Source organism: Xenopus laevis, chromosome 6S (genome assembly GCF_017654675.1).
Source record: "Xenopus laevis strain J_2021 chromosome 6S, Xenopus_laevis_v10.1, whole genome shotgun sequence".
Taxonomy (NCBI): domain Eukaryota; kingdom Metazoa; phylum Chordata; class Amphibia; order Anura; family Pipidae; genus Xenopus; species Xenopus laevis.
Genome location: NC_054382.1, coordinates 40,252,986 through 40,264,161, shown reverse-complemented (window position 1 = coordinate 40,264,161; position 11,176 = coordinate 40,252,986). Strand labels below are relative to the sequence as shown.

Sequence of the window (11,176 nt, the reverse complement as noted above, 5' to 3'; positions counted from 1 at the left end):
CGGTGACGTCACTCCACAGGAGCCAGACCATTGGCTGCAGCGCTCTGTCGGGCCCCAGTGTGTATCTGCGGAGAGCGGAAGCAGCGCTGTGTATTGTCTGAGGGGAGGAAAAGGACGGAGGAACCGGGGGTGAAGGAGAGTTCGGGTTTGCAGACTGCTGTTTGGGTTACCAGAACCCCTTGCACGGTGCAAACCAAGTCCCCACACATGACGCCTCCCCTCCTCTGCAGCATCCTTGAAAGCTTCTTCTATCCCCATTGTTTCTCGTATGGTAAGGGCTTCGGGTATTGGTGGTGTTGAGCGGCAACCGGCCTGACTAAAAACACAGGGAAGAAAGAAGTTCCACACAAAACGCCGGTGCATGAGGAAAGGCCCGAGGCAAGAACGGGTTGGGGAACCGAACACGGACCCGCAATAGGATTTGTCTTGCTACCAGCCCTCTCTCCTGGTTCCATTTGTTTCCCAGGCACTATCTCCGCACTTCCCAGAGGAGAGGAATATGTCCAAATCCGCTGGCGGCTGCGGAGGAGCTGGAGGAGGAAGCGTAGGCCTCACCTGGGTGGTAAGTAATTGCCCTTGTTCTCACAGCTCCCCCTGTTGCCAGAGCTGACGAACTGCTGTCAGTCAGCTGAATGGTCTTGGCCTCCCTGATATCCCAGTGTTTATGGCTCACTGACCTCCCTCTACATCCCCAGTGAACTCTGTAGGGACATCCCTGAATACATCTTTACCTTTAAACTTTTATATTTCACCTTCTGTCTCCCTAGCGCAGCTCTGTAGCATGTCCTTATTTAATATATTTCATATCTTTGTGTGCTGTAAAAGTTTCATTAAAGGGGAACTCCGGCTTCCAAACCAAAATGTGATAAAGAGGCCCACATGACACAGAAACCCCTAAAATATCCATCGCACTTACTGGTTTCTATAAAAAGTATGAATAAATGCCATTTTCTATGCTGAAATCCAGCTGTTTAACAGTTCTTCTCTTTCTGCATCATATGAAATCCTGGCAGGGAAGGAGGGAGTAAACACTGATGGTTTTTACTTTTATTATGATCACGCCTACTTCCGATGATGTCACTTCTGGTTCACAATGACAGCACTTCCTGTTTTACTTCCCCTTTCTGACCACACCCACTACCGATGTCACTTCCGGTTTACAACGACATCAATTTTTGATGGTCAGCGGGTCCGTGTTGCGGATAATGTACTTGCTGGTTGGGTAGTAGGTCCAAGCGGGTAAGAATGCGGGTCTGGATTGCAAGTTGCGGCTATGGGTCGGGTACATGTTACAAAAAATGGACCCGCGCAGGGCTCTAGCTTACAGACAGCATGCAGGAACTACATAACCCACAATGCATTGCACTGTGATGTTCCTTTCCTTATTGAAATCATGTGTGCAGGGTATTGTGGGTTGTGGAGGATGCAGGCGGAGGACAGCTGGCTTTTGTTACAAAGTAACAGTCAGACAGCTCAGGAAAGTATAAAGAAAGATAAGCAGGAGCGTACGGGCTAGGCTGTCAGAAACCATTAAAAATCATAAAAACTCTGCATATTTAAATTATGTATATTGCTTGAAATTATGTTTACTTTTCAAAAAGCTTAAGCTATGTTTTTGTGGAGTTCCCCTTTAAAGGCACCTATTACAGTGGGTACAGTAGCTGCTAGTGTTCCAGAGATGCTGCTGGGAAATGCAGCAAATTTTAACCGTTTTGCCACTGGATTACTGAGGTGCCAGGCTGAAACTTCAGAGAAAGCTACAGAAAAGTTCAAAATGTACTTTGAGGACATCAACACCACTTTAATACATTTATATGGGTTTTGCATGTATTGAATCTTTCCTTCAATTTGATCTGTTTGTAAAGTATATAACTAGTTATTCTTAGTGGCCTTGGGTTTATCCTCCTGTATTACAAATTGAAGGTTCTGTGCCTCTGTGTCTCAACTGTGTATGAGTAGCAGTACAACTAAAAAGATAGAGTACAAATATGCATCCATACTGATGTCCATTTGTTTGTCCTATAGACGGAGACATCTTGTGGTGGGTCTGGGCAAACGCAGAAGTACACCTTTAGCAAGGCACAGTCTACAAGAAAAGTAGGATATTTGATGTGGCATAAAGGGTTATGATGTCCAGCTGTTTTTTAAACTGCTACTTTGAGTACTCTGTATTTTTGTTGTCTGCAGCCTGGTGATACATAGGAATAGTGAGGGATGTAAGATCTTGTGTGTGAGCCTTTGTTCACTGACGTATACATTTACTGAAGTACCCATGTTGTTCTGCAAAAGCTGTACTATTATCTGTATTTGTGTGTTGCCCTCACATCAAAATTACTATTTATAAGGATACCCGCAACACCAAAGTCAAATGACAAGTACCTATTTAAAGGAACAGTAACACCAAAAATGAAAGTGGTTTAAAGGAATGATGAAATAAGTTAGTGTTGCTCTGCACTGGTAAAACTGGCGTGTTTGCTTCAGAAATTCTACTATAGTTTATACATAACAAGCTGCTGTGTAGCAATGGGGAAACCATTCAAGCACAGGAGACACAGTAGATAACAGATACGCTCTAAAGAACCCCATTGTATACTACAGAGCTTATCTGTTATCTGCTGTATATCCTTTTCTCCTTTTCAAGCTTTCAATGGCTGCCCCCATGGCTATACAGCAGCTTATTTATATAAACCATAGTACAGTTTCTGAAGCAAACACACCAGTTTTACCAGTGCAGGGCATTACATTTTTATTCCTTTAAGACACTTTCATTTTTTGGTGTTACTGTTTCTTTAAGTAAGGGATTTTCAGTTATTCATAGAGTTTTTTACAAATGGTTATTTTACTGTGTAAGTTCCAAATGGTTTTGTTTATTTTACAGAGAGATCAGAAATATATATTGATATACTGTACGGTGCTTCTGCTTTAAAGCTGTATATGGGCAGAAAGTGCGTTGGGGTGCCTACCTGTAAAAGTAATACATTTTTTTAGTGAGCAAGTATTTCTGTGGCAAGCCAGTATCTATTTTAAATTTCAGTCATCACAGGTAAATGTATACTGTAGTTGATATATGGTGAACGAAATGAAAATTTTTAGGTAGCACTGTTGTAAATCAAAGAGGATACTTTACCCTGCAAACTATGTATAGACACCATTTGTACTGTTCAGCAGTATCTGATGCTTTGAATGGATATCACATTACTTACTTAGAAACACAAATAATCAGATTGCTATAGGTCTAGTTGGTATGTGACTGTCTCACCTTTTCAGATGGAAGTAAAGTTACACTGTAGTATGAGAAGATCACTTTGATTTAAACAGTAAAAAATGTTCTTCATACACAAATAGTGAAGGATAGTTTGTCGGCCTTCAGACAGACCTTTTTATAAAGTTATCCAGACACAGAGACTATGTATTGTATAGTGTGAAACCTACACTTATTCAGATCCTAATTCTCTTACTTGTCCTGCGTCTTTGCCCCTTTTGAATTCATCTGATCAGTGCAGCTACATTGGTCTTGCACACACAGTAGTCTTGCATATGTTTGAGTATATTCTAGGTGGCAGGCCTTTAAAAGTTGTAACATTTCACATTGGGACTGTCATAGACCGCTGCCTTAGTAGGGGATTTCGCCAGGGACAGCAACTGTGTGAGAATGTTAAAAATCTGTGGTCTGAAGACCATGGCCATGGATCCTGAAGCTACTCGATGTTAGGTTCATGCAATGAAGATAATTTGATACACTTGCAAGAAAGCTTTGGCTGACTTCAGAAAAGGAAACCGTGTATGTTTTCCTACTGCCAATTTACTTCATTGCCAGTGGGGGAGCATTTTGTCGCCTGTAGCTGGAAAGGGCACTGTAGCTTCAGTCTCCTCTCTTAAAGGACAAGGAAAGGCAAAAAAATACAATCCCATTTTTACTTTCTTTAATGAAAAAGAAACCTATCTCCAATATACTTTAATTAAAAAATGTGTACCGTTTTTATAAGAAACCTGACTGTATGCAGTGAAATTCCCCCTTTATTTACTGCTGTGGATAGGAATTGTCAGACGCTCCCTAACTGCTGAGCAGGGAAACAATCATACTTATGAACAGCAGGGGGAGCCCCCGCCTTACTTACCAGCCATGCAGAATTCAAGCAGCTTTGTTTATGACGATCCCTAAGCAGCCCAGACCACACTGAGCATGTGCACTTAATCTTAGTATTGCAAAAATGTTTAATAAAGTTACAAGATGACAGCCCCCTGTGGCCAACTTTGAAAGCATAAATCATTTGATTTGATTAGGCTTTGTGGTGCAGTAAGTTTATGTTTAGTATACAAAATACAGCATTTCTAGCCTCATTCTATTTTAGACTTTCCTTGTCCTTTAATATCTGCTGTGGGTTGGTAAGAAATTGAGCTATGGTGGTGTTCATGCATGCTTCTGAATTTGAGAAGATGGATACAGACAATACAGCCTTGTACTTTGTTGAAGGAGGAGACATATCTCTCTTTAATGTCAAATAAGATTCAAAGAACATGTGCTTGTTTGTAAACAAGGAGAGCGTAGATCATGGTGCTGAATTAAAGGGGTGGTTCACCTTTAAAGTAACTTTTTAGTATGTTAGAATGCCCAATCCTAAGCAACTTTTCAATTGGTCTTTATTTATTTTTCATAGTTTTTTTTTTAGTTATTTGCCCTTTTCTTTGGATTCTGCTCAGCTTTCAAATGGAGGTCACTGACCCATCTAAAAACTAATACTCTGTATAGCTATACATTTATTATTATTGCTACTTTTTATTACTCCTCTTTCTATTCAGGTCCTCTCCTATTCATATTCGAGTCTCTTATTTAAATCAGTCCATGATTGCTAGGCTAATTTGGACCATAGCAACCAGATTGCTGAAATTGCAAACTGGAAGGCTGATGAATAAAAAGTTAAAACCAAATGCGAATTGTCTCAGAATATCAATCTTTACATCATACTAAAAGTTAATTTAAAGGTGAACAACCCCTTTAATTGTTTAAAATTTATTCCAAATCAGAGCATTTGAATTAGGAGTCCTATTTGAGTAATCCATCGTTTATAGTCTCATCAGTTTAATTTGTAAATGATAACATGGAGTAACATAAACAAAGTTGGTTCTGTTCTAAGGATGAGGAGTGCGTAATGTGAGCAAACAGATTTGGCACCTTCATTACAGCTAAAGAGAGGGAGAAAAGAGTTTTCTTTGTAACTAATGAAACATGACCATTTTTACTCCATCTTTATCATTTGTTTATAAACCACCAACATATTCAGTTTTGTGGTAAATGATATGAAAAATAAATCAAATTGCACAAGCTGCCTGCAAACTGCTGTTTCCAATGAAAGTAAATGCTTAGTAGTTGCGTCATTATATCTCCAAGTCTTGTGTATATATAGTGTCCATGTATCTTGTTTACCCCTTTGGAAGGTAAAAAGCCACATTGTATGCAAATATTCTTTAATCTTCTTAACAACATTTTATGGTCGCGTGACCATCTTTCTGTTGTGTTTAAAAAAAAAAACAGAGGGTTTATTATAGCAAACTGTAGTATTTAGCATGTACCATTTCCTTGCACTGATGTGCTGATATTGTAGGCTCTGCAGGAGTTTGCAATATCTGCAAATATACACACATGCAGAGACACCACACCTTTCCATGCACTGGGAAGACGTCTATCGTTGGAACTACCCAGAATCTAGAATTGTGATTTGACACAAGCTGTTTACTCGAAATTACATAGGTGCTTGTTAAAATTCTTTTAAAATTGATGTGTTCATTTAGAATTATGGTATGCTGTGCAGTCTATATTATAAACATTTAAACAGCTTGTTTAAACATTATAACAAAAATACTATGCAAGATTTGTTGCTTGTTGGACAACTCTTGAACTCATCCTTAAAGAAATTGTTCAGTGTAAAAATAAAAACTGGGTAAATAGGCTGTGCAAAATAAAAAAATGTTTCTAATATAGTTAGTTAGGCAAAAATGTAATTTATAAAGGCTGTAGTGACTGGATGTGTAACATAATAGCCAGAACACTACTTCCTGCTTTTCAGCTCTCTTGTTTTCCACTGACTGGTTATCCTGGTTACCGGCAGTAACCAATCAGAGACTTGAGTGGGGGGGCACATGGGTCATAGCTGTTGCTTTTGAATCTGAGCTTAATGCTGAGAATCAATTGCAAACTCACTGAATGTACCATGTGGCCCCCTTCAAGTCGCTGACTAACTCAGAGTTAGAGAGCTGAAAAGCAGGAAGTAGTGTTCTGGCTATTATGTTACACATCCAGTCACCCCAGCCTTTATACCTTACATTTTTGGCTAACTAACTATATTAGAATTTTTTTTTATTATGCACAGCCTATCTATTTACAACGTTTTTTTTTTTTTTTTTCACACTGAACAATTTATTTAAGGATTAGTTACTTTAAGGTTAAGATAAGGCTTAAAATAATTTCAAAATCCCCACAAAGATAAAAAAGTAAGGTTAAAAAAAAAAACAGCATTTGTCACTTATGCTTTCTCTGTATTGGTGTTATATCAGTATAGGTAGCATTGTTGATTTTTGGTTGAGCCAGAGCTTGGCATTGTGTGGCCAGGCGATGAAACCATTATGCTAAAACAAAAAGTGACCTGACAGTAACACCAACAATTAAAATTATTTACAAGACTAGTGGACAGATGTGATTTTTTTTTTTTTATTGCAGTGAGTTTAATCTGTTTTCTAGAGCCATGTTCTATTGTCTAAACATCACCCCACATGGTGTGTTTACAGGAACTCTTTTAATTTCGGATTGGAATCTTGTCAAATGGCCCAGATACAGTCTGTGCTAATTCTGAATAACTTTCCAGTATGCATTCATAAAAAAAAATTTTAAATTGACTTGTAAATTTAATTCCACTACATTGCGGAAAATGGAGTGTTGGGGTGGAGGACAGCAGGCTACTGCTAAATTGTTTCACTGTTGCGTGTAGTCAGAACCAGCAGTGACGAGAATAGAAAGAGAAAGATATATACTGCTTTAAATATTTGTAATGTTTAAAATAACCTTAACAAATAATGGCGTTATGTAGTGGCTGATCAGCAACTACATTTAATTTATATCATTATCTAAATCTTTTGAAACATCATTGATATCTAATATATATATATAATATTTTGCATCCATTAATGGAAGTAATAAATATATAATGTAGCATTATAAACTTTGCTGCAGTACTTGTATTTAAAAACATCCACAGTATACACATTACTGTTATTATAATTGTGGCAGGCATTTAATGGGTTTTGATTATTTTTTTTATCCTCCCTAATTACATAAAGATATGTCCTCAGGAGAAATATATAATTTTTATTTAGTACTGTAGTTTAGACACATAGGAGCATTATAAGACACACACAAAAATGTTTAGTTATTATTCACACATACTTCTAAAGTGGCCACGTATTCCACAGAGCTATACAACAGATTGGTGTGTGTATGTGTGTGTATATATATATATATATATATATATATATATATATATATATATATATATATATATATATATATATATTACAAACATATTTAATATGCATCTGTCCGCCCAGGTCAATAAAGCTAATAATTTAAAATTAATAGTGGACATAATTTGCTCAAACTAAATGCAAGATGCATATTCATGCTTTCTGTTCATGTTTATGGTAGGTTGCACAAAAAGCCATGAACATGTGTGAACCAGATGTAGGTTAATCCAAGCAATATTTATATTTTTGTTGGTTAGGTCAGATGGACTGTAAATTTGTCCTATTTTCCCCACCCTTACACTGGCTCTGTGATTGGTTGTAATAATAAGTCCCTGTGCTATTAGTGACTATTTCTACTTCTGATGATATCATAGGCGTAATATCATAGGCAATAATGATGGTATCAATTGAGATATTTCACAAAAAACAGTGTATTATACTATTAGGACACAGGTAACAGACATATTTTTCATAGTCCGTTGCTTTACTGTAACTTGAATAAGATTGTCTATAGCTTGTGAAAGGCTTGTCCTTATCAGTTTTTACTGTGTCTTTCCCTAGTATACAGTATTTCTGAACTTGCCCTATATTAGTTATTGGGCTATTTTTGGTCTGCTAATATCAAATCAACAGTTACATAGTTAAATCAGGCTGAAAAAAGACAAGTCCATCAAGTTCAACCCCTCCAAATAAAAACATCCATACACATTACATATACAAATTATATATACCCATATCTATACTAACTATAGAGTTTAGTATCATAATATCCTTTGATATTATGTCTGTCCAAGAAATCATCCAAGCTATTCTTAAAGGAAAACTATACCCCCCAAACAATGTAGGTCTCTATTAAAAGATACTGAGTAAAACAGCTCATGTGTAAAACCCTGCTTCATGTAAATGAACCATTATCATAATAATATACTTTTTTAGTAGTATGTGCCATTGGGTAATCATAAATAGAAAATTGCCATTTTAAAAAATAAGGGCCGCCCCCTGAGATCGTACGATTCACTGTGCACACATACAAACCACATGTAAGGTCACATGAGCCAATTAACAGACAGAGTTCTGCCTTTTGCTTCCTCACTTCTTCCTGTTACAATTAGTTTTGTAGTATTTCTGGTCAGGTGATCTCTGAGGCAGCACAGATAGAGTCATGAAATGGTGGCTCAAGGCAAGAGATGTAAAAGGGCAATATTTATGTAAATATATATTTCGGTTTGGTAAGATTCTTTAATATGTCATTCAATTTGATATAAACTATCTGTTGCTTAAGTATTCATTTTGGGGGTATAGTTTTCCTTTAAAGGCATTAACAGAATCAGCAATCACAACATTACCTGGCAGTGCATTCCACAACCTCACTGTCCTCACTGTAAAGAACCACCTGCATTGCTTCAAATGAAAGTTCTTTTCTTCTAGTCTGAATGGGTGACCTCTGGTGCGGTGATCCTCTTTATGGTTTAAAAGGTCCCCTGCCATTTGTCTATAATGTCCTCTAATGTACTTGTAATGTGTAATCATGTCCCCTTGTAAGCACCTTTTTTCCAGAGTAAACAGCCCCAAACTTGACTCTTCCCTCATAATTTGTCTTCCATCCCTCCATCCAGTTTAGTTGCACGTTTCTGCACTCTTTCCATATCATTTATATCCCTCTTAAAGGAGAAGGAACATCTTTGTGCACTTGGGGGTGCCTAACACCTGAAACCCTTTGCCGGTGCTCCTATCAGCAGAAAACTGCACCGGCCCGGGGTTATACCAGTGAACACCACGGAGCGATCCTCTTCCATCTTTTTCGGCTGTGCATGCGCAGTACTGCGAAAAGCCAACTGCACTGCATACTCCAGGATGAGGCCTTACCAGGGACCTATAAAGAGGCATACTTGTGTTTTCATCCCTTGAGTTAATTCCCTTTTTTATGCAAGACAGAACTTTATTTGCTTTAGTGGCAACAGAATGACACCGCCCAACTTGTAATCTACAAAAACGCCCAACACACTATTATTATATTATTTTTGCCAAAGTACATAACCTTGCATTTATCAACATTGAACCTCATTTTCCAGTTTGCTGCCCAGTTTTCCAGCTTAGTCAAATCACTGCGCAGAGTGGCAGCATCCTGCATGGAACCTATAGTTCTGCACAATTTAGTATCATCTGCAAAAATAGAAACAGTACTTTCAATGGCCACCTCCAGGTCATTAATAAACAATTTTAAAAGCAAGGGACCTAGTACAGAGCCCTGCTGTACTCCACTAACAACACTGGTCCAATTAGAAAATGTTCCATTTACCACCACTCTTTGTAGTCTATCTTTTAGCCAGTTCTCTATCCAGGTACAAATACTATGTTCCAGGCCAACATTCCTTAATTTAACCAGTAGCCTTCTGTGTGGCACTGTACTGAATGCTTTAGCAAAGTCTAAGTAAGTTACATCCACTGCCATCCCAGAATCAAGGTCCCTGCTCACCTTCTCATAAAAAGAAATTTAGTCTGGCAAGATCTATAATGCATAAAACCATGCTGGCACACACTCATAGTATTCTGATTTGCTATGAAGTCCAGTATCTTATCCTTTATTAAGGATAATATAAGGATATGTTGCAGCATGCATAATTGTACAGAACAAGATATTTTAGATATAATGCTCTGTTCTATACGGTATGCTTTTTTTCCCTGTTATCTCCTATTTGCAACAAAATCACTTATCTGTTTTGGATTTCCGTATTGAATAAGTAATTACTCATAAACTTTTCTTTTGTTTGTAGTTACACCGTCTAACGTGTCCTAAAAAATCTATATCAATTCTTAGACACATTTATTTGAAATAATTACTTGTAGTTTTATATGCTTAAACTTTCTCATCCCCATTTATTTAGACACTTTTTGATAATCAGAACAACGCATTAAAAAAGGAAGAAACGGAAAGCAATAATAAAAACGACTCCAAAAAGATGTCTGTAGAAAGGGTTTATCAGAAAAAGACCCAACTTGAGCACATTCTTCTGCGACCTGATACGTACATTGGATCCGTGGAGACAGTTACTCAGGTGAAATATTTTGCATTTTTAAAGCGATATGGGTGCAGTACCCTTTCCAGTACCCTTTCCACACACTTATATTGAATAATTAATAGTAATTAATAGAAACGTCTGAAAAATAACATTTTAAAAATATATATCCTTGAAAAAATTGACAACTGCAATGGATGAAAGACCGGAAGGCTTGTAGAATTAATTCCCAGAGGGGTATGTTGATAATTATACAGTATTGTATTGCTTAGTCCTCTAAAAATAAATCTGATCAATGACCTTCAATAACCTTGGTTTGCCATTTTTAGTTGATAGATCAGAACGGCAAGTATATGCAGCATTCTGAATGGTTCAAATGGTTGAAAATAACTGAGATTCTGAAATTTAACCATTGTGTCCATTATTATTGTTGATTTAAGTCACAGTTCAGTGCACAATAAAAATATTTAAGGTTTTAATGCATTTACTTTCCACCGATTTAGTCTATGTGGGTTTATGATGAAGAGGTTGGAATGAATTGCCGTGACATAACCTTTGTGCCAGGTTTATACAAGATATTTGATGAAATTCTTGGTAAGTGCCATACTTTTACTCTACCTTTAACACCTCATTCTCCTCTCTCA

The 11,176-nt window shown here is 37.3% G+C and overlaps 1 protein-coding gene across 3 annotated transcripts in view; it reads left to right on the top strand.

Annotated features, from left to right (window-relative positions):
- top2b.S (DNA topoisomerase II beta S homeolog) overlaps window positions 1-11,176 on the top strand; it is a 50,979-nt gene continuing 39,803 nt past the window's right edge. Inside the window, exons 1-4 of one of the 3 annotated variants that reach the window (XM_041567531.1) lie at window positions 1-562; window positions 2,026-2,097; window positions 10,401-10,571; window positions 11,036-11,126. In XM_041567531.1, coding sequence (XP_041423465.1) covers window positions 500-562; window positions 2,026-2,097; window positions 10,401-10,571; window positions 11,036-11,126 — 397 coding nt within the window. In that variant the 5' untranslated portion in view covers window positions 1-499. The remainder of the gene's footprint in view (window positions 563-2,025; window positions 2,098-10,400; window positions 10,572-11,035; window positions 11,127-11,176) is intronic. The other 2 variants (XM_018269283.2, XM_018269284.2) reach the window with 2 other exon arrangements.